We start from the raw sequence: 26,172 nt of genomic DNA, 5'->3' as shown, positions 1-26,172 counted from the left end.
TAAAGAGAATTGTTTGATTCATTTAAGTTAATTTTCTTCAACGAAAAAAAACTTCTATAAAAATTATCATTTATTACAACTTTAAGATTTTCAGCGTTGCATATCTCCGTAACATTCAACTTACAAATAAAATAATATTTATTGTTAGTTAAATATTTGAAACTAAGTGAAAATAAAATTTTAATGAAAATGAGATTTATTTCATATATAAGAAAGTTTATTTGCAAAAAATTCGTTACTTTTTATTGTTAATTATTCAACAATTATTAATAACTATCCACAATTAATTATTAATTATTAATATTCATTAGTAATTATTAATCAATTATTAATTACTAATTAACCAAAAAATTTTGTTCAATATCAAATATTGATACTGATGAACATTACAGTTGCAAAACATTGCATGTTATAATTTTTATAAATAAACATACTATTTACTTATACCTATAAATCTCTCCAATATTTTGTCTCTTTTTAAATAAAATGTATATAATAATTATAATAAACTTGACGCGATAACACACGCAGAAGCGTGTCAATAATGTGTTTATATTTGTTGTATTGGCTGTTTCAAGTCATGGCACGACTACAAATTGCGATGGGAGCCGAAGGAGTATGGAGGAGTTCACATGTTGCACGTGCCGTCCGATCACATATGGCGGCCCGACATAGTACTCTACAACAAGTGAGTTCATCAGTTGCGTCTTGTTTCGAATTTTGATTATTATGGATACACATTCTGATATATACATATTGTAGCGGCACAGCATGTTGCCGAGAGAGAAAGAGAGAGAGAGAGAGAGTGAGAGAGAGAGTGAAAGAGAAAGAGAGAGAGAGAAAGAGAGAAAGAGACACACCGAGGGTCGAGCGAGCACACGTTTAACATGGTGGTTTTGCGTGCCGATGCGCCGATGCAAATTGCAATCAGCATCGAAATATTGCGCACGTGTTTCTTTTTTCATCGCGCACGATGTGATATCCCGCGGTATTGACATACGATGATTTTAATTTAGTTCTCCGTACCGTTACATTTGCTTTATTTCATTCAGGATAAATAATAACTGAAATAATTACGATTCATAGCCGTTTATAATTATTTAGTTTGGATCGATTTACTTCTTTTTTTCAATCGGATTGAAATTCCAATTGGCTTTCGAGATATCACGTACATATTTCCATATTTTCGAATTGTTGTAACATATTATTACATTTTACTACTAATTAATGTAAGTTAATTTAATTTTCGGGGAATAACTCTCGATTTAATACAAGTCGTGTGTGTATCGATATGTAATCGTTTGCAATGAATAATGAAACTAAACGAAACTAAACGAAAAACGAGTGTCCACTCGACCTCGACAAGAGAGGTATCATCGTCGTGCATATTGCATTTCAAAATAGGACGGTATATTCGCAATGTGAACGATACATCTCGCATTGCTGCATCGTTCTAAAAGTTACGGAAAAATGTGAAACAGTTTGAGCGGCGATTTTGAGGAAGCTCGTGAATCTTAAAATTCGAGGCAGTTCTTTGAAGCTAAAAAATCGAATAATTAGTGTTGCAATCATAGCTTTTCACGCTTTATTTCTATTATTTATTATAATTACGCAAAAACGCTGACATTTTAGAGAGAAAGTTTAGCATATTATAAGCATTAAAATATAATGTATACGTAAAGATATCCTTTTAGAAATTTTTAATAAAATTAATTTTAAATAAAATTATAATTTATATATTATATTTAATTTTAAATAAATATATATATCTTGAAAAATGTAAATGCAATAGAAACATGATAATATTTATGGGATGCCATGATCATTTTCAGAACATTCGCCATAAATAAGTAAAGAATAGATAAATAAAATATTCTTAACACACTAACATGTTATAGTTACGTCCGTAAATATTTTATATTTCCCCCTCATGTATTATACATACAAAATATTTTCGTAACGTCATAAATGTTTCCATCCCATATGTATGCAATAAATGTGAGAGGCGAAACGATAAAGATGCGCGATAATATAATAATCTTACAAAGTACATGAAAAAGTTCTTATCTCGAAGACTTTGACACGTTCACGTGCTTCCTCTGATCCTTTGCCGACTCGTCGAGTGGCCGTTGAATAAAACATGCACCGAACGTTCTGCTAGTGTATATTGCGCTATAATATTATTTATTGCGCGATAAATCATAAAAATATTTTTACATCGCGCGATAATTGAGACGCTTCCGGCGCTTTCACGAGTGGAACGTTTGGCACGCAGTGTTGGCCTCAGGACTGCAAAGGGTTTTAGAACCGCAAAGTATCGCACTATCGCTTGTAATTATATCCCGGTTCTTAATATCCCTTCCCCACATTATCTGCACATATTTGCGTAACTTTTACCGCGCTCGTCGCCTAACGAGCGAGAGCCAACTGGACGCGAGATTTTTCGCCAATTTGCCATAGAATTTGTAACTGGATGTATATTATTGCTTTTAACATTTCAAGCCATTACTTTCATCGTGAATATCGAAAATTTTAAAGAGACGATTTATTCACGAAAATCAACATTCGTATAAAGATCGATATAAAACTTTGTTATAAAAAAAAGATTTATATTTCTTCACAGCTTTATATTGTAATATTATTTAAAATAATAGTCAATTTTTATTGTCATATATTTCTGCATGATCTTTCTATTTGATTGTCGATAAAGAATCGAAAAATCGATATGGCTCGATTACGAATGGCAATGAAATCCTGCGTTGGCTCACGCTTGCGTGAGGCATGCGAGCGACGTAGTCATCCCATAGATTATTATTCATATCGCATGAAACATGGGCGCTGCGGCGAAACGTTGGCGCGAAGGAGCCCCGATAAATCGGGGCATCATGATCTCAGGGAATCGCGACGAAATGGCTGTGCGAGTCTGAACAGCCTTGATTCCCATCAATGAAACATTTATCGTATGCGAATGTATTCAGAACACGAAATTGAGAAAATGCGCGAATATAGGCAGTCTCTTATAAACGATAATCGCTTCGGAAGAAACATACTAAACGGAAATTTTTATTTGTCAAAGTTGACTGATGAAGACGCAGACGATGATTCGGATTAATATCTCATATCGAATTTATTTAATTGATCGACAAATCAATTGTTCGCGTTATTACGTTTACTTATATATCGTTATTTTACAATAATCGACACATTTGTATAAATTTAATAATATTATAGATATTATTATTATTGACACTTTGTTGGATTACGTATTTCAACATGTGACAAGATTTTGCAAAATTTAGGAATAATTATGAATTTATCGAAGAATTCATATTCACACATAAAAATTCATTGCATTGTAACCTACTTTACTTTGCATACGTATTTTTGTGTGACGTGTCCTATATTTTCTTGTTACTTAAAGAACGTAATGAGATATAGTCACGTGATATTAATGGCAATAATAATGACCTCAAACTATATCCATATTTTATATAATCTATCTCAGTTTTATTGGAACAGATACATATTTTTATTAATTTGCTGATTAATATTTAAAAAATTGAAATATGGACAGGCTCTAATTTCGATCGAAAACGGGACGATATTAATGATTGCAATTTTAATACTAACCGAAAATTAGATTAACGTTGCGATATATGTTTAATAAAATTTAATAATAGAAAACGAATTAATATACAGTCAATTTTTAATAAAGCAATATTCAAGTAATAATACGATCTCAGCTTCTAAGATAGACAACGATGTTTCCTCGGATTTTTCAGTTATTATATAGTAAAAAAAGCTATAAACTAATAAAATTTTCACACGGCAAGAGGATACTGTAATTGATTAAATAATTCACTCGACATTCCACATAGATTGTAGAGCATTAATAATTCGCGTAAAAGTTCGCACTTCTCTGCATTCGAGACGAATACATCACTAATATCGAATTTACCTATTATACACACACATACATCGTCGTTTAAATATATATATATATATATATATATATCGATCACAAATAACACCTGGATATGAAGCGAAAAGCAAACATTGTCCGTCCACTCGCCGACGGAATATTCCTGATATCGCAGGTAACGTAGATATCATAGAGAAACACGCGCATCCATTTCCAAGATATATATATATATATATATATATAGAGCTCTATAAAAAAATAAAATACACAAGCGTAACATTAAATGAACTGTGTTCGCATAGAAAGTACTGGCAGTTAAATTTTTTATAACGGTGCATTTAACCTCCTTGAAGCTTCTAATACGTACATTTAACATGAACGTACTTTGAACATTTCTGAGAGATAAGAGGTTCAGAGTAGATATTAATGATGATTGCAATTTTAATGATAATAATAGAGAAGCTAATTTGTTATCCACATACATTATACATTTGTTACCAGTTGGAAAATATTTGTGTCAATAATAATGAATTAAAAGGTAAAATATCTTTTCTTTAGTCAGAGTAAAGCATATCGATAAATGATATATTTTTCGATCATCAATAATAATCCAATCAATAATCAATAAAATTCCAAGGATATTTCTTTGTCTCTAAGTTTTCTCATTTTTCATTAGTTTCTTTGTAATTTTTCTCGTTGACACATTTGCGTCTTCGCGAATTCTAAAAAATAAAGGATAGAAAAAAATAGAAAATCGATAGAAACAACTCAGTAGAAATTATGATTTATGTTCTCTCATTAAACATTTAACGTTAGATAATTTTGAAATTATTTATGTAATATAAAATATTACATTTTTTATATTATAAAATATTACATTCACACAAATAAAATATGAAATCGATTTTAAACAAATTACTTGAATAATATGTATGCAATAAATATTTTAACGTATAAATTATGCACTGAATTTGACGTTTATATGAAAGTAGCCGCTAATTTTCATGCAAACAATCAGTTTTCTCAGTACATGGTTTTTTTATTCATATATTTCATGTTGTTTTGTTTCGAGAAGAAAAAAATATTCCTCAATCCATGAACTTTCTACCTCGTAACAATCGCTCAATTCTAGCTGCGATATATTAAAGGTACTATCAGAAAGAGAAATTTTGGATAGATATCGACTTAAAAAAATGAATGAGGGAGAATGCAACGCGTTTTTTTTTCGGAAAACGTCACGCTTTCTACGGATTCTCTAAACGGCACGATGGTTTACGAGTGATCTGGATACGGTATCAGCGTATATATTTATATCCACCAGCTGGAAAAATTGAAATTTTCGCACGTTGAAATTTAAACGATGAAGCTCGCGCTATCTCTTGTGTCCACGCTCTCGGCGAGAAACGTTTTCGAAAATTGAAATGCGAAGATAAATTGATGACTTAACATAAAATAAACTAGCAGACTGTACAAGAATGTTATTGAAAAATTATTTTTTGTCGTCTCTTTAAAAATTTCTTTGCGTAATCTTGATAGCTCTGTAAAATCCTAGATATTAGTTAGAAAAATTTATCAGTTACAAAGAATAATATGCATATATTTTTTTCTATTTTTTTAAAAATAAAGTATTATTTAATTACAAACGGCTTTCCTCTCAAGACTTTGGATCTGGAAGATCTTTTTTTATGCCGAGTTCTCGATTAAATATACGAGGGATACTACACGAGAATAATGGGGATTAGTTCAATAAATTTTCTATTTAAGTTAAGCGGGATTTATTGAAAAGTTATTTAATTTATATTCGTTATTTGATTTTTGCGAGCTCCCAATGCTTCGCAAAAGCTACATTAAACCTCGTCGCGAAATAAAGTTGAGTTTTGCACATATTTGCATACGTTGTGAGCCGCTGGCTCTAAAGGTTTCCATTCACCACGTTCAAATATTCTCATTGGGCGTACCGTAAACTCTGCCAACAAAGAGCCAGCCGAAATGCAATACCATGAATCTTCGTGAAAGCATTACATGTGCGATTATATCTTTCCGAATTTATATATTAGATTCTACATCTCCGCCCCAACTAAGAATATAATTAACATTATCATTATGCAAAAACATAATTAACATTTCATTTTCACGCGTTAACGTATTTAATATCAAAAAATGTTAATTAATATCAAAGGTTTTTATAAGATCTATTCCAAAAATTCTGATTTTAATTAGAATGACAAAGCATTAAGATAAATAATAATTTTTGTTTTTTATCATTTAGAAACATTGTTATATATTTTACGACTATTGACGCGATCTGCAGAATCGGGAGCATACAGGTTTTATGCGCGTTCCCAATATTTTATATAAGTTTAAGAAAAGATCGTAACTAATATACACACATATATACACACACACACAATACGATCAGCCTCGCATAAGGGACGAGTTATAAAATCGATACAGCGATTGTTTACTCGATTTTAACGCGAAAAGTTGTGAACGGAATTTTCGTGTCCCCGTTTATCGAGTATGGAACATCATTCTGCAGCGTTAATAAAACTTTGCGATTACGCGGAGACATCATTTCAGGCGGAGCGGTAAAAGCGGCGCATTATTTCACGGCGATCGCGATATGCAAGTTTACACGCGCCATAGCGTATTCCATTCGAGAAGTAAAGTTAGAAATAAAATTAATCGTGGTCAAAATTAATTGGAAAAAATTGAAAACTGCGTAAAATTAATTCTCGCTCCTCGTCATTTAAACGAAATAACGCACTGTATTATTTGGTATAACAAATGTCCGCAAACAATGAAAAATTTATTAATTATGCCAATTAGATTTTTCGGATACAACAGACATACGGTGAGTTAGAGTCAATGTGAAATAATTGATTATGTGAAAGGAATTTTTTGAAAATGCAGCTGAGCTGTAATTTTTCTGAAACTTCTCGGTGCGAAATGTCGACAAATTTATCGGATCGGAAACTCCGTTCCTCACAACTTTTTCAATATTCGACGTGTAATATCTCAGTACCGAATCCCTAATCAATATCCTCCTAGTGTCTCATTATCTATAGCTCCTCCGTCGCGACGCGATCTCTCGCAGCGATCATTCATTTTCAATTACCGTGCGTTTACTGGGATGAACTCGATCATGAAGTTGCTGAGTTGTTACATCATATTAGGCTAACGGATAGTTGTATAATAGGGTAGCGATAAACAACGATTAATATGCTTTACACGAAAGCGGTGAATTTACACGCGTCCCTCGCGAATTCCCGCTTTAGCAATATGATCACGCGTTCACTGGCAGTCGGTGTAACATCATTATATTAGCAGATTCGCATTAATGAAGCGTTTCATATCGGATAAATGTCGTGTTTACGTCAGAACATACTCTTATGTAATTGTGTCCGGAGTTGTTTCGCTTTTTTGTTCAGTAACTAGTAATAGAATTTAAAACAATAAAGATGACAGACTCGAGAAATTATAATTCAAATATATAAAATTAAATTAAATTGACAGGCAATACGAATCTGGTGTTATTCTTGATACACAAAAATTTTTATTATAAAAATGTCGAAATATAAATATAATCTTATAATAACGTACGTTTCGACCCATTCTTCGGGTCATCTTCAAGAAAAAATTAATACATGATGTGACGATAATTCGATAGTCAAAAGAATATTGTCAGGGAACAAGTCCGATCGGTGTCTCATTTTGAATTAATAGAAATTATAGAATTTAATTTAATAGAAATTAATAGAAATAACATAATTTAATTTTATGCATAAAATCGAAGAAATGACAAAATAGTTATTAAAATCTTTTTCGCGATATATTATTGAGCTTAAAAATATACTTTACATATAATATTTAGTCTCATATAATAGATTTTTGAATTCTTGATGCCATGTGCAAATGTCAAGAGAAATTTCTCGACCACATCGTCGAAATGTCACGTTAAGATATATCGTATTTGTAACTATATATTTAAGCAACATTCGCGAGAGTTATACGGTACAGCATGGTCTCGACAGGAGCATGAATTAGGTGACACGATCGCCGCCATTGTCAGCACGATCGCACAGGGATTGCCATAGGTCCGAGACAGCACTATTACAATACATTCGGAGATCTGTGTGAAAGAGCCGGGTTCGCGAACGTTTCGAAGATCTGTGGCAACGAGATTGACGGTATATGCTGCCAGATGCACGAGAGGCGAGATAACACACCTACGCATCCTGAGTTGCATACGTAAATACCATATCCTTGAAACGGCGTTTATATAGGGTGTCAAGTTTTAAAGTGTTCTTAATGCGTTTTCGTTTCTGATTTTAAAATAAATGATAATGCATGTTTTTACAAAACAATCTATTGTTACTGTTGGACTCTTTCACTAAGTTTTAGATCAAATTACCGATAAATCATATTATCGCAAAACAAATCAATAAAAATTATAAAAAATATTTTATAATTAATATATAGGAGATATTCTATCATCTTCAATCAATTTGTTTTAAAAAAGAAAATATCTGTGTCAAAGAACTACATTGAATGTTTTATGATAATTATTAGAAAAATATTAATGAAGACAACAAAAATAATTTTTTAAATGCTTGAATTGCATAAAATAATGTTTATTTTTTTCTCAAAAATAGAATATTAATTTGAATATTACTAGATCTTATATATTCTATGATATTAAAACTGAAAAATTTTATTTGACAAAATGTGAAGTTGATCAATTTGGTTTTTGAGAGGCTTAATTAAAACGTAAGTAATATAAATTTGCATAGTAACTGTAAAATAAAAATATAGAAAGTTTCAATATGCAAACGATGAGATGCAAAGTCGGGCAATACTCTCGATGCGAATCCTCGAGGAAAGTAAAAGGATTAAGCAAACAGCGCGAATCTAAAAGATTATAGAAACACCTGGAGCTCGTTTTACAGTTTTATTCGATACGTATAACAATAACAATTCCTTTTGATTTTAATGCGAGACAGCGTCAAAAAAAGTCAACATCGTTATCAAAGAATAATATTTCTCCTTTCGTTTATATTTTTCTTCAGTGTTAGCAATTTCAAGTTTTCTTAGGCCAATTAATTGTGCTTGCATATTAAGCAGGTATTATCTTTATTGGAAAATATTTTTATTAGCCTTTACTCCGGCTTGCTGTGAAATGTCGAAACGTTTCGCAGACGATTCGATTGCGAGTTAAGAGGTCGAGCATGAAACATCAATCAACTGCATTTCAAATGTATTTTTATTTTGTTTCGTAAGTTCATAAAAATTTTGAATACTTGTAAGAATCTTTACATCATAAAAACGAGAAAATCGGTACTTTGTATCTACTTCTGAACTTTTTGAGAAGCACAAAAAATTTTGAAAGAAGATAATATTTGCGGGAAATGTGCAGAATCTTCATTTCAGTGGTAAAATTTTTGGATAAAACGTACATTTCGCGTTTGTTTTACTTTTCTATTATTTATTTTACCGCCCCTATACACTTGCGAATTGGTCGACAAACAGAACAGAGAGAGAAAGGTAAAGGGACTAGAAACATAGCTTAATTAAAAGCCTCTGGCTTGACGTTTTTTTTTCCTTCCTCTCGAGACCGGATGCGGTGGATTGACTGAAAACAACGCTGGTTTTCCCTGCGAGGTTTACTTTATTTCGAAAACTTACCGCTTATTTTGAAGAAAGCCGGATTTCTCGTGAGAGCTACTCGGATGTTCAAGTTTAACTTAATCTGCTGTTTATCTGTGCAACTTTGAACTAACCAGAATGCGAGATGCGTAAAGATATATCTAGATTGAATCCTGTTGTACGCAAAACCTTGCGAAAATATGGCAAACAGTATATAATTATAAAATACACAATATTCCGCAAAACATCTATCAAATTTATCTTAATATTTTAAAATTAATTCCTTGAATATTTTAAAGTTAATTTTTAAAGATATCGTAATAATATTATTAAAACTCAATTTAAACGATTAAAAACAAACTTTTTTACGGAAAATTTTAGATTCACAAGAAAATAAATTTATTCTTAATATGCGAAATAGATTTTAGCTTTAGAAGGAATTTAAATAAAAATTTAATTACTAAATTATCTAATATAGAAAATTATATTAATGTAAAAATTAATATAAAAAAATAAAAGCACATGATATTTTTCCAAAATTTTTATGGCTTTAGATATACACATAACAGAAAGTTGATCGATGGAAAAATTACTATTATAAATATTAATACATATATTGTTTCGCTTACTTTAAATTCCGATTTTCAAAGTAGGACGAACTCTAATCGAGATATAGTCGCTCTTACTTTGAGGATAGGATAACTTCACCGAAATGGTTAACGTCTAGGGTTGACGTTTTAATTAAACCGGACGACCTTCGCGGTCATCTGCATCGCGAATCAGGCCAATGCATCTCCATAATCTTGCGAACTTTAGATAATAATTTAGTATCGTTTTCTATCCTAATTAAATCTTAATTTTCATATCTTATCTTTATTTTTCTCTTGGAAATATTACAAATGGTAAATTTCTTAAATTTATCTCGTGAAATTATTTTAAAAAATACATTATAAAAATACATTTTTTAACATATTTTACTAAAAACTTATAGATATAAATATTATAAAACCAACTTGAGAAAAACGAATAATAATAAAATAAAATTTTAAAGACAATTAAGGAACTAACATAAATCGCTTCTTTAAAAAATGATATTATATATAAAATAATATTTTAAGAAGGAGTAACATCTTAAAATTTATGGTATCTGTTGAAAACTTTTCACTGGAAAAGTGTTCCAGAAAACTATAGCTTTTAAAACTTAAAACATAACAGAAGGAAAAAGATAGAAAAAAGAGAGAAAAAGATATAAGAATGATTCCTATTTTATACTATACTGTAAGAATTTATATATACACATTCCAGAAATTCTAATTAAATAAATGTGATAATCTTTAAATAGGTAGAAAGAGAGAGAGAGAGAGAGAGAGAGAGAGGGGGAGAGAGAGAGAGAATGCCTGAGTCGTGGTGGTGACGGCGACAATCTTAAACTATTAAGTTCTTAAGCGATCGATACGAGCGCATACTCCTTCGGGAATTAATCTCGTCGTCAGTCAACATGACGATAAGTGGACTTAACATGTTATCGCTTCAATAACATTATTCTTTATTTGCTACATTATTGCAAAATTTTAATATTTATAAATATAAAGTTTTTTCTTTATTAATATTTTATTTTTTTGCAAGTTTATATTTAATTAAAATGATTAAAAAAGACAAATTCAAGTAATATGATTAAGATTAATAATAAATTTTATTATTCGTACATTGTTATTAAATTCATATTGTAAAAATTATTCTTAGAAAAAAGAACTTACAGAAATTAATAAATTAAGCGTAGTTATAATAATTTTACTTTCACTCGATTAATCTTTTAAGAGAACACACTTCTTTTTACTATTTTTTTCTCTCCTTTTATTCCTTTTTTTCAATTTTGATTGATTGTGGGCGTAAAATGATGAGGCAGCATGATGAGAGCGTTTCGATTTGGAGAAACGATACATTCATTGTGTCTAATCCGAAGCTATACTACAGTAACCTTTCGCTTGGCAATGGTTGGATGAGCAGAATATTCATTTGTTCATCATAACAACATCACGGATGATTAAATACTTTGTATCATTTCCCGTGGCAAGCGTAGTTACATCGCAAATGTACACATTTCTGTTTATCCGCGTATACCGCGTGGAATAGATTATTTGATTTGGAAATAATGAAGAATTCATAGAATTTTTGATGTTCGATTTTTAAAAAATATTATGATTGGTTGCAATTCTAAATTTATATATTTTACTTTTTTATACATTGAAATACATTGAAAAATATTTTACAGATTTCTATTTAAATAAATTAATGATAATTTTTAATATTTTATTAAATAAAAAAATAAATGACAAATATTGTTTTTTCATTACTGCAAAAAGTAACTCGAATACGAGTTGCATCTTTTTAAAGCTCAAGACAAATTATACTATCAATTTTTTAACTTAACTTTAACATTTTTAATTTAACTAATCGCTTCTATTTTGAAGCAAAAAGTAATTATTTTTGCATGAATTGTTTCTCGAGTTAACATTTTATTTCGATATTCAATTTCAATATTTTCATGCGTATTACGTTGTATTTTCGCAGTTTAACTTAAGAATTTTTTATGCGAACCACGCACATGAATCAACAAATTACGTTCCTTATTTACTTCACGTCACGATATAATTTTTTTTTAATTACAAAACAAACAGCTTCCATGTTTGTAACAAAATATTTTTGTTGCTTTGAATAGAGTCACGTATATTGCTCTCGTATTTGCGTTGCAGTAAAAAACAATCACATAGAAATAATGTATAATGACATAATAAAGTGTGAAATAATTTTACTTCACTTTTAGCGATTATCCCAGCAAACATGTAATTAAATTAATATCTGCATTCGGTTGTGTACAATAATAAAGATACGTCAAAGATAAAAATTTATTAACATTTATGCAAAAATTTATTTAAGATGCAATAAGAGAATTGTTTTTCCCTTGTATGCATGAAGCAAACATTTAAAATCGTCCATCATATATGTCTTATTTTGTATTATTTTTATATTAAATGCATATGGATTGCTAATAACAATGAAAAATAATGAAGGGGCGCGATAGCAAATTGCCACGCGATTACATTTTTCCTTTTTGCGATCGAAACACTATCTCCCTTCCTCTCCTTAAGCGCGCTTTCTCCATGGATTACACCATAAACGGAGTGTATACTCGTAATGGAAACCAATATTGCCCCATAGCAATAATGCTTCATAGAGACTGCCATTACACGATGCAATTATCGACCACTCGACGAACGTGTCAGGAACGTAATGAAGGGGATCAATGGATTTTCAATTGCCAGTATGGCACGGATTCGCGCCAGAACTTTGGCGCGCTGTATAATTGACCGACGTTATTTCCTGCTGCGAATTATAACCGATATCTCCCCCACTCTCGTCTCGATAATGAGATTCAGAATATTAACAATCAATTTACACGGACAAGTAGCATCAATGTCACGCATTACGCTCCTGCGATGACAAATCAGGTTGAAAAGCATGGCTACGCAAATTAATGAATTTCAGCATGAAGGTGAAATGCAACGTTCCATAATTATGTTTAAACGAATAATTAGAGACGTGATATAATTATGTCATTTTTCTATAACGATACAAAAGTAATTGTTTATATTAACGTGATGGCCATTATTTTCAAGTGGAAGGAAAGAACGCGTTTTCCCTCGTTGGAATATTATACTTCAGGAATATGACGATGTAAAAGTAGAATGTGTCTCTTGTATGAGACTTTTTTAATCTGTTTAATATCAAAAATAAATTTTACAGACTTTGAACGCACATGTATTATTTTCTTAAGTTTTTAATTATATGTTATTACACTGAAATATACAGAGACACTTTCAAAGTCGGAATAAGCGTAATAATGCATGGTAATGCGTCTCTATTATTCATGATATTTAATTAAAGTTGCTCATAATGTCGTAAATTATAATTACACTGTCTGCGCGAGTAAATCCTGTTCACCATATAAACACAAGACTGGTCGCTAATAGCTTAATTATAGTCGATTTCTCGTTTAATGAAAAAGACCTGAGTGCAGTGCGTTCAAGTTACGATAAAAACTCGAGGCCGTCGTCTTCGAGTCGCATTTTCTTCCGCCTCATTAAATCTGTTCTTGATTTTCTTCTTAAAACTGCAGTGCACAAGCGTTGTGACAGAAAACCTTTTGAAGCAACTTGCGCATGCAAATGTCATTTTCTTATCGAGTATACATTTGTACGTTTCTTGAATGACATATCATTGTTGTGAGATTCTCGAAGAGAACTGAAAAAAAAACACTCCGATCGAAAGATGAAATTTTATCAGAATATAGAGATGACAATACTGCAAAAGTTCATCTTTTCCTATGTAATTTGGGAAAATCTTACAACTCAACAAGTTATTTTTACACTATTTCTATTTACATTTATTTTTTCATTTAAATGATATAAATAAAAAATCTTTAAATTCATTTAAATTATATAGTAGTAGTAGTAGTAATAATAAAAACGGGTGGGGCTAGATCAGTCCCTGATGTCACCTAGATCTAAAAGATCTTCTGTAACCCCGTGGTTGTCTGAGGTTATAAGTGGCGATCCAATTTGGCCCTTACAAGAATTTAAATTATATAAATAATAAAAAAATTTCTGCAAATTCAAAATGTAATTCATAATTAAAAAAGTGCGAGATATCTGGTTAAACAAATATATTAGAATATACTAGACATCGATCTAGAAATTACAAAATTAATATTTTTCTTATTAAAATCGAAAGATTAATAACAAATTACAAACAAACGAAAATTAAATTTGAAGATGCAAACAAATAATAGAATTTGAGAAAATATTTACGATTAAATTTTATCGTTACTTTATCTAACCTTTAATCAGAATACGTGCGTATATAAAATTCGGAAAGCACAAAACATGCAATACATCAAAGCGTGGCGAATGAACCGTGGTAGGAATTCGATCGGCGTCTTTTCAAACGGTAGGGTCGGGAGATGCTCAACTTTTATACACATAAAACTCACGAACTACGGTTGGAGTACTTACCCATCCTGAACACAGTCGGATTTAGATTCATGAGGTCCCCGCAGGCCTTCGTGGACACGCTCAACTTGACCGGACTACCGCCGGACTTACTCTGGGCAAACGCGTAGAATGTAGGATCATCCTGTGGAGAAAGGGAAATACTGAGAGAGGGAGAGAGAGAAACTCGTAAAGAATATAAGCAGGGAGGTTTTTTACCACCCACGGGAAGTTGATATCCCAAAGCTCGAAACACCAATCATCCTTTCGACTGAGTACGTTTTGTAGAGGACGAAAAGATTACTTTCAGCCGCGACAAATGTCTTTCCTTAACTTCTTCCGAATCTGATGACACTTTCCAGATTTTCCGTGTGCTAGAAAAATTTATGATTCTCACTTTTTTGTTTAATAACGATTTATCTATCTAATCTTTTTTCTCAAAACTTTTTCCTTTCGAATCGTAATTCCTTTCGCTAAATTTTTTCAAAGTACAAATAAATTTTATGCAATTTTATACAAAATGTTGTAAACTTAAAGTTATTGCATTGGTATAAATTAACGTGAAAAATAATTTATTATATTTTCTTTCTCTCAGTTGATTACTATAAAATTATATTTCATTTTTACTGTATTAATACTAGATCGATGTGTCAATTTCTTATTATATTCGCTTGACACATCAACGTAGTTATATACACTTATATGAATGCCTGAATGTCTTTATACAAAATGTTTAGTAATAAATTTTTCATTCAAATCTGCATATAAAATCTTGCAAAACGTGAAGTGGAAGCGCGCGCTATCGTCTTACAATGAAATTCGAAAGGAAGTATGGAAATATACGATGGATATAAAGCGTCCGCATTTTCGAAAGGTTATATATATGTACATATATATACAGCATCTCACAGGGGAAGCAATAAAATCTAGATAAGTGATTTTATCCATTTCCTTGAAAAATATTTTGCGCGATATACGAGGGGTGTCGAAAAAAATCATGTTAAAACCATATTTATCAAACTGATCGACGTTTTTTAACAAAATTTTATCTTAATGATTGTGTTCAATATAAATCATATAAAATTTAATTGTATATATTTTAATTCATATTTTATTACATTTATGAAAAAACTATAAAAAGAAAAGAATTTATAAAATATTGATTAATTTATTTGCAAAATCTATATTTTTATGACAAGATTACAAATATTAATATTATTTATTAATTCATTTAGAAGTAGAATTACTTTTAAGTCATTATAAAATACATACGGGGTCTATTTTAATAAAAATTAAATAGAATTTTCTAGCGTCGCGAATTGCCATTTTCACGCGTCCACCGCTCTAGGGTTCTCTGAAAAGTTTCACAAAGCCATCTTTATGTCACATGCACTTTCGAAAGTCCTCGCGCGACTTTGGTAAAAGAGGAGTTTCAAACAGCGAGGATCTTTCTTGACAAATTTTATATCAGCGCGCCTAGTCGAGCGAGCGTCTGGCGGAAATTTATAGCACCCGAGGGAACAGTAGCTGGAACCGAAGGAAATAATCGACGACGTGATTTGTGGAATTCTCGCTTGATCCTCACTTTGTTCGAACCTTGCTTCGTTATCGCCTATTGATAACTTTCTTTAGAGGAATATTTTCATTTCGATATTCGTTGATGTCTTTATTTTATTAAGCAACTTACGAAAAAAAGATAACTCAAATATTTAATTCTTAATTTATGATATTTTTCACATGACAGGAAAACAATATCATTTACTATTTTATTTAAATAGAAATAAAGTACGAAAGAAGAAAGAGAGAGAGATATCTCTCTGTAAATAAAATATAAAGATTTTTCCACTATGAGAAAATTTTAAATTTAGTTTCAATAACAGTTGTTATTTCGTTCAGAATGTCATCACGGGCTGAAAAGTTTAAGCATCTCAAATATCGCATCGATATTGTTCTTATAGCTCTGTACATATGTTCTTTTTCTTAGATTCTCGAAGATTCTACTTTTGTCAATATCTTTCCTTTTCATTCGAAGCAAGAGAACGAGAAAATAGGAAGAAATATTCTCTGAAAGCTCGCATTGACTTTCAACGCGCACGAACCTTTCCTCTTATATCCTAGCATTCTCTCAGATAGATGTATCCTACCGTAGGAGAGAGTTCATAAAAGGGTTCATAAAAGCACCGATGTCAAAAAGTCACATGGCGGTTTCTCTCCACGAATTTATAGTAGTTGATTTTTTTATCAAATATTTGTATTTACTTTATCTCTTCTTTCAGAACGTTTTAACTCTCCATTTGTAGTATCTTTTAACTATTATATTAAAATAATCTTCAATATTTATGGTCAGCAGAGCGAGCAATTCTTGGCACATTCTACATATGTTGACTCTTTTAACATCTTATTTTAGGTTATATAATCTTCATAGGAAAGAGATGATTGTCGAGATATCGTCGAATCCCTTGAATATGAATTTACTCAGGATTAGTTCTGATTGGACATTCGGAATGTCGGAAGTGGCAAGGACTCAGAGACGGTCGTAATTTCAGATTAAGCGCGGACACGTCGCAAGAACGCTCGCAGGGAAATGAAATTTTTTTCGCTATGTCGAAGCGTGTAATTAAATGCAACTCAATTACAGTCGCGTATACTCGTCGTTTTATTCGGTCTCGTAAAGAATGAAATCCACAGAAAGTCTGCTCAGCGGCATTTTGGAATAAAAATTCCGCAAAATATTCAACATGATGTATGCAAATTTTTTATAATACCAATATTTTTATAAAGCGCCAAATTTTTGTATAGATCAAACTCTCATAGAAAATGTTTTGTAAAAAGATTGTCTGTGAATTTACGGAGAAAGTCCGTGACATATATGTGCGACATACATGTATAACTGGATTAATGGATCAAATTTCCGATCGCAATTCTCAACCAATACACATTTCCTTCAGCATACCTTGCTCGAGTATTCGGAAATTTACAAACATACTACGCGAATATCTTCGTGCCAGTCATGCCAGTACTGACCTGTCAGCGTTGTGCCAGTTAAGTTTGACCACAGGAGTGTAGTACTGTTCTGCAGTGAATGTCGGCAGCAAGTACAAGCCAGTACTGATACGGCAATACGCATTGTATAGTTAACCTAGTATTCCGAGAGTAAATTCTCGAAGTTAGATAATATCAATTCAGATCGCTCCAACTATAGACTTAATAACCAGAATAATATATGTATTCTTTAAGACTATAGACATTGCCAATGTTACATTAGATAATTATGCTGAAAAATAGAAAATATATAAATTTTTTTATAATTTATTTATTATAAAACATGAATATAATTTATAATATTTATTATATTTGCCATCAAATGATTTGGCACAGTATCGATGTTGCGAATCGCTTTGATTTGAAATTGCTGTTAGAAAAGGAACGTCGTAAATCTAATTGTTAAGTAGTAATGGTCTAGCATTGGCGCCACATTCTCCGACAATGCTTGACCAAACTACTGAGCTAACGCTTGACCCTCTTATCGAAAGCATCGACGTCTTCTGCATGGACAATGAATATCAAAATGGTCACGTAAATGAATTTGGAACGATAGTATCAATCCATTTAGCGGGTATCCGAATGCAATCTCTGATAAGTCGTCTTTCCGTGAATTTTTTTTCTCTTTTTTTTTTCTCTATCCATCTCAACTTCTCAAACGACCCTTCGATGCATAACTTTGGCTGAAACGGAAGCTGAGTCGAAGTAACGAGATACCCAAAGAAACTTCTCTTGTCCTTTTTTTTCATCCTCAGCTACCCTCTATTCTTCACACCCGATTTCTTCGGCTTCAGCCCTAAGCACCAGATTTTGTACGTTTCAGCAAGTTGTCGTTTTCGAAAGCGTGGAAAGCTTGTCGTAGCTCGCACATGAACATCCGTCATATAATTCCGCTTTTTTTCTGTTCGACTTATTTTTTTGCTCGAGCTCATTTCTTAAAAGATTTTTATTTGTGACACATAAAACGCCAAATAAAAAAATTAATCGTAAAAACGCTATTAATCATGAATAAAAAATAACTTATGTTTTTGAATGAATTTGCAAAATGTATAACTCTAGAATTAAAACTTGATATCTAAAATCCTTAAAAAACACAACTCTTTTAATATAACATTTATTTTCTTAAACAATTTTTCTTAAATTAAAATATAAGAGTACATCAATATTATCGTCAATTATTGTCAACTAAATTTTAATTAGAAAAAAGTGTGGTTCATTTTGTACAAAAGTTTATTTTTGACTGTACAATGTAGATTGCGCCATCCATTTTGCAATTTTGTAATTATAAAATAACTATGTTTACTGCTAGATCTGCGAATGTGTAAATGGAAATAACAGAAATTGCGCTTGCCATATTTTCGTACGCGGCGTCGGAAAAATCAATAAGTGCATCGTTCACGATATCTCCAGCAAAAGCTGGAGATGGTTTGCTACTTTTTCCGGGTTCTTTCCGAAGTTTCTCTCGGCGGGAGGCACACCAACATCGCTCAACGACGACCAGATAAATGGTACTGCCACGACGATTCATTTCTCTCGCGCGTAACATTTAGCACTGGTTTTCTTGGGTAGAAGGCGAAGTAACCTGAGTTATATAAAGAATCGTACAGCGAAGAGAGCCGCGAGATCTTTCATTAACCTTCTGTTATATCCGTCTCTTATGAGTTCTTTTATCAGAAAAATGACACAAATAAGTAAAAAATGTTTAACAGCGGAAAAATAAAAGAAGATATGTGTGGCTTGATTCTTTATATGGCTTATTCACATCACGCTTGCGATATTTTTCAAGCTGATTTTTCAAGCTGTATCATTCATACGAATTTATATGGTTTTATTTATTTTTTTTTTCTTTTTATATCTGAATGCAGATATATATACGTATCTGATTTTTTAAATATTTCCAATCAAGAAGACATGCAAACATTTCGAAAAACTTCCATAGATCAACTTATTTTTTAGAATTTTATTTTAATTTAAGATCTCTTAATTTAAGACCTTAATTTATAAATAGAAAAATCTAAAATTTGGTATTATTTAATATAACATTTTCTTAATTCAAATTTTTCTTTGATGTATAAAATAATAAAAGAAAGAATTATCAATTATTGAAAATAAATTTTATAAGTTTTAGAAGAATAAAATGATAGAGATTGCATGTTCAATGACATATTTTCTGTAGCGAAAGAAATATGTGACTAAGACAACATACTGTTAGAAAATAAAGAGCAATTTTTCACATGATGCGAGTCGGCCTCGGCATGGCCGGTTAATTGCCTACTTAAACTCAGGAAGTTGAGAAAAGAAGGATTTTTTAGAACGGAGATGCAATCCCGATTAAACTTCCGACTCTGCGGCGATATTACCGGAGTATAATTGAATTTCTCTGTTCGTATTTTCCTTCCTCTATTCTGCCCCTCTATTCTCGTTCTGCTCCCCGACCACGTCCGGTCATTAGTATAAGCAGCGATTCCGATTACAAGGGCTCTTAATTACAATGTAATTTAGAGAACTTTTTCATTCAATCTCGTACTGCACTCTCTCTTTCTCTCCTTTTTCTCGTTTTTTCTTTACCGTCAATAAAACAATACTCTTGCTTATTTGCTGGTTTATTAAAAAGTTATAAGTATTTTGAATTATATCTACCTCATGATACATTAAACATGTTATATGTTAACATATTAAAGCATATTAAAGCGCGTTACACGTAAAAAATTTGCTTTGAATAAAAACAGATAAATGTAAATCAAATAAATGAATAAAACAAATCAAATACTGTGATATAAAAAGTATTATAATAAGCATAATTTGGGCATTTTTATTTTTACATTATACAACTTGACGTAATATACTGAAATTATTTGCCACATTAAATCGGATTAAATAAAATTCAATAAACTGAAAGTTATGTATTTTAAAGCACCGCGTTTGTTAAAAAAATACTTGTTTTTAAATTTATATACGCGATTTTATGAGAAATTATTTTCTATAATTTTCATACATTAAAAAACTTATACTTTAATCATCGAATACATTTTTCGGTTTCTTATCTTAAAAATTATTGACACGTTGTTGACGCAATTTTCACTCTTCTTAATTCTATTATCGACAATTAGACACTTTCGGAATCATGCAACGATCTTCATATCGCTCAATTGGCGAGCGGCTCTTTTAACACGGTCCATCTACGCGAACGAAACTTCCAATCTCGAATTTCAAGATAACGACGTGAGTATTTCCCCGGGGAATACCCTCGGTGCGCCAGCAATCTCGCCCGATCGAGAGACACCCACGACACGTTTGTAGCAAATCGAATTCTTCGTATATCGAAGATAACCGAGCATTGTACATCCCACGATGAAAGGTATGATTTAAATTCTGTTTTATGTCACTAGTCCAAATTGATTTTGGAATCGCGCGGAAGAATAAACAATCATCGAAATGAATTTCATAGTTTGCTCTGAAAAAAAGCATGTATAATAGCGCAATTTTTTACGAATAAAATTTACGTCATATTGTCAAAAAAATGAACGGATAAAATTTAATACCGCATTTATAACTCTTTAATTATAATTTTTTTTTATTAAAATTTAATACCGAATTTTTTCCTCAAACGGTTAATAGAGGCTATCTATTTTCACTAGCTGTAAACTGCAATTAAAATTGAGAAGCAATTTATATGACGAGGTTCGTACAACGTTGGAAAGCTTTTAGTCTGCAATAGATCGAGATTAATGAATCCCATCGAGTTACAGTAATGTTATATAACGATCAATTTCTCGATAATTAGTGTCTCCAATAAATGCTACATTATTGCAATATTAGCATTATTGCAATAAGGCTGAATTTGCAACATAAAAATGCTATTATGATTAAAGCTTAATAATAAAATAATGAGTTCAAAATATGGAAAATCATTTTTATTTCTTATTACTATGAGTTAAAAGAATTAAATTTGTAATTTCGCGTGTAAAATTCTTTTAATCGATTTCATTTCAAATTCAAACTTTAGCTCAAATTCTGTACTGGAGAAAATTCAATCGTTACGCGTAATTGCTGCAATTTGCGCAGAAAAGGAATATGAACGAAGGAACGAACAGACGCGAAGCAGGAAGATATTCGCTGTCGGCAGTGCGGAAATAATAACGGGGACCAGCCAGAAGCAACTCCGAGAGTTGACGGTAACCAGTGGACTGTATGTGTGAAGGCGAGAGCGGGTTGGAGAGGGTCAGAGGTTAAGTGAAATTGAAGTCTGGGTCGTTGATGAAAACTGAGCTTGCGAAATACGAGCAGACAGCCAACTGGTCGTGCTTTTTGGGCAATAGTTTCGTTCTCTTTTAATCTCGGTGAGAGAGACGGGAAGAGGAAAATTGACAGTAGCGATCTGAAGAATCGTTTCGTTGCCAGTTTACTAGCTCCAGGGGGGCGAGCATGTGCGGTTAAATCCTGTCGCGGTGTCGCCCCCGTTACCGGACAGTGAAATATCCCGCTAAATAAATTGCTGCGACCGGCGGTTGGGAGGCGGCAGGACGAGAACCGCGCGCGATGGTTTTCTATTGAGAGCGAGATGATTTATGATCGGCAGTGCGCGCTTTTCCGCTCGCGGTTTGCGAAAAATCTCAGCGAAGTAAGGATACAACGAACATATAGAATATCCGGGAGAGAACCGACAAGAGGTCGGCCAGTTGATGTATCGGGGAGGAGGACGAGGGATGATAAATATCATCAGAGTAGGATTTGGTTCTGGCAGCATATTCTGACATGTGCTCCCAAGAACCCGGATCATCTTTTCCCGGGTATAACGACTCTACGTTCCATGGCCGACGTTTTGCGTGATCACAATGGGAAGACTTGTCATCTCTCGTTTAGCTGGAATATTGTATCTAATCGACTTGTATCGATTTTTTACGGATAGGTAAAGATATAAAGAAAAAAGAATACTTTCTACGATTAAATACAAGAGCGCGTGGAGGATTCACGATTAATCTCTGGATTTATCTAACATTACACAATAGTGGAATTCCGTTCGACAGTTCTTGATAGAATTCTCTCGGCAATGGTACCGTTTCCGACGGAAACGGTAAAGGCAAGACTATTTTTCAGTGGCGTCAGAGCCGCTGTATCTAGTCGTCGCCGGTTAATTCCATGAAATATCGGTCCCTGCACCTTTCCTGATAATGGACACTTCGACAGACTGCCCTAGTAAAAGCGATTTTTCATTTTGCTCTCGATATCCCTTCTCTCTCTCTGTTATATCGTCTCTCTTTATCCCGATACATTTCGATTCGTCAATTATTTTCCGTGTTCACTGCGCGAGTTTTTTTGATGCGTATCTGATGCATCGGAAAATGATGGCGATTCATCGCGATATACACCGCGAAAGCGGTTTAGTGCAAGCGATTTTCACAGCCAACGCTAACTCTGCGAATATCCTGCAATATCAAAAGAGATGAACAACTTTATTCACGCGATACTTTTGATCATCTACAATAATTGCAATTTTAATTCATTAAGCGACATATCCTTCAACAAATGAAAAGTAATTTTTTTTTTTAATTTAATGGTCATCTTTCTCAATTTTGTAATTTTTCTATTATTAAAAATTGTAATAATTAAAGAACATATACAAATTTCTACTAAAAATTACATTTTGAATAAATTATCACATTTATTAAATTTATTCAATTTTAGCTAAAATAATAATTATTAAAATATATATGCAATTTTATTTATATTAATCTACATTTTTAAAGTTAAAAGTACAAATTTGAAATAATTTTATGCTAAAACAGCAATCTTTTACCTTTCTCATTTCAGCCTTAAACATTTATCATTTTAAAAGGGAAAAAACCTAGGACACTCAGTATAGAATATGTTACACGTATAATATGATATCATATCACTTTGTGGCTGATAAGTAACACGAGAACCTTCATTTTCACGCGAATACGTGTCCAAAAAGGCTTTTATCGCGCGACGCACATTTTGCGGTAAATCTTCATCGAGAATCATTGGAAAAGCTCTCGCAGGAAATTGCGATTTCGCGTTTGTACCTGGAAATAGACGAGGGCGAGTGTGGATGTATGCAAATTTCGATACACTGCGAGATAGAGCTTGTATAGACTCGAAATTAAAATGCGCCGCGGTACTTGATCCGAATTAACAAAAAAAAATCGAAATCTATCATTCTTAATTTTTCGAATCAATTATGTAAATGACTATACACCGTATCGCTTTCAAGCGATTTAACTATTTTCGCAATTTTAAGCAGAAAAGTAAAAATATAAAGTGTTTAATTATTTCTATTGATGCTTAAATCAGAGATATATAATTGTTTCTAGAAACTCTTCTATTTTGTTTATCTCGCAATTTTAATTAATTTTAATCGCATTATGTTTAATATTAAAATCGATATAAAATCAAGCAATATACGAAAAGCTTACAATCGACATCATGAGGAAAGACAAGCAGTATCTGGCAATCAATCTCAATGATGCCGTTTCAACGTATCTCAAACTTGTCGTCAGACAAATCGATAACTCTGTATATGAAAGAGAAAGAGAAAGAGAGAGAGAGAGAGAGAATCTCTTCATCAAGCTATAAATTGATTTCGACAAGGGGAGGATTCGCGCAACAAAGGCTACACATCGCGCCCCATATCATACTTCGATATTCTGCGAAATGATGTAATCTTGTTAGATCGTGTCTGGTGATTGGCCCTTTATCTCTGGAAGACTCATGTTCACGCGAGAATCAATGTTCGTCTCGATAATCGTAACGCTATTGTACAAAAGATGGGTTACCCCGATTAGGAATTCTTACGTGGAATCTTTATGAGCCTTTCGATCTCTCCCTCGACATGTTGCCATTCCGGATCACGTGTCGCACAAAGCCGAGATAGTCCAGCTGTGCCTTCCAATCGAAATTCAAGATACGTAGAACAGGAAGCATCTGTGCATTTACACACGGATCTGCGATGCTATCTACAAAGAGGATGAGAGAAAGAAAATATATTCTCGCGCGCGGACAAGGTGCATTTTTCTCGCAGCAGAAAACAATCTAAAATGTATCACGTGCTATTGTTGCAGTGACAACTAGTCTTTCATAAAATATTGAACTAAATTTAAATTTAAATTATATATGAATGTCTAATAAAAATGCATAAAATAATACTTGATAATTAATAGAATAGGAAAAATCTATTCGGACATTGATTTGTCCCTTATGAAACTTTCAGCACTTATCGCGCACTGAATTCTCCTCTCAGTCTCAGCCAAAATTTCCGATTCTGTTTATAACAATCTTGTCATCACCGTACTAGCTCGGATAATATTTATGAAATGAGTATGTGCGTCCGTAAAAAAAAATTGGAATATCCGGACCATGACGAACAAACGTAAAGGGGAACGCAATTCGAATATATTCATTTACTTTGTACGGATAAACAGTGCTTTTATTTATTTACATCAAATACTCAGCAAAGTTGCATGCGCGCACATTGAATAAGTTGGTAGAATAAACTGTTCGACATGGCAGGCCGGATTATTAATGCAGTTTATTTTTCGAAAGCGTTATACGCTGGAAAGCTTGGCGACACACTCGGGACGGAGAAATATTCCACCGATATGGTCAATGCAATCGGGGCTGCCTTTACGCGAAGTCATATCACTGGAAAGTTGAACTGTATAAAAACGATGCAATTTATCATGATGCATTGCTATCTATAAAAAACGATAAAATCCAATGAAATTTAAAAAAAAACATGCAAACATTTTCATTACATCGAACTTTAAAAAAACAAATGTTTTGTTTGCGTATCATATCTTTTATTATATTTACATTAATGAAATACATTAATAACTTGCATTATACGATAATACCTTTCGTTAATTTATTTTCAATGGGTGCCATCACAGATATAAATTAATAGTATAATATTATTTTAGAGAAATTGTAAGAAATTTAATTTTTTTAAGGCGTATCTACGTTAGATAAATTTATCGTGTCATTTTCAACAAACTGTGAGTAGATATTAAATGAAGATAACAATCGCTCGATGAGTATAATTGGATAAGACAACTGACGGGATCAGCATTTTCTCAATTAAGTTAGCGCAAAATTGCATTTTCAATAATTCGCTGCAACTCTCTAATCAACTGCTGCTGGTAAGCTATATTTCCTGTCTTGATCGTAACTTTCGGGTCGAAAGGTAGTCCGCGAGGGAGGAAAGGAAGCTGATAACAAAATAATCCCAATACACCGAAATCATCTACGGTGACTAGTACCTCCGGATTCTCTTCCCGACTTTGGGAAACTCGACCATTGCGCTTAGTTCACTTTACCTTCGATCCTCGATAATCGACAGAGCTCTATTGGCTATATATATTTGCTATAACGATCTAACATCCGTTAGCAGGTTTCTCCAGCTTAGAAACGTTGTTACGTTAGCCCATGTCAGAAGTATGGAATTGGTGTTAGATAGAATAGTTCGATGATAGACATAATCCTTTAATATTGGTA

At 32.3% G+C, this 26,172-nt stretch overlaps 1 protein-coding gene across 2 annotated transcripts in view; it reads left to right on the top strand.

Moving 5' to 3' along the window:
- The window catches only part of Nachralpha4 (nicotinic acetylcholine receptor alpha4), a 222,758-nt gene that overhangs the window by 132,504 nt on the left and 64,082 nt on the right, over positions 1 to 26,172 (top strand). For both annotated transcript variants that reach the window (XM_083105500.1, XM_083105499.1), the window contains one exon: positions 579 to 688. In XM_083105500.1, the coding sequence (XP_082961626.1) occupies positions 579 to 688 (110 nt within the window). The remainder of the gene's footprint in view (positions 1 to 578; positions 689 to 26,172) is intronic.

This window comes from Camponotus vicinus, unplaced genomic scaffold (genome assembly GCF_025532165.1).
Source record: "Camponotus vicinus isolate PSW18456_S1 unplaced genomic scaffold, iyCamVici1.0 SCAF_7, whole genome shotgun sequence".
Lineage (NCBI taxonomy): Eukaryota > Metazoa > Arthropoda > Insecta > Hymenoptera > Formicidae > Camponotus > Camponotus vicinus.
Note: the sequence above shows the minus strand (reverse complement) of the source record. Positions and strands in the feature narration are given on the sequence as shown.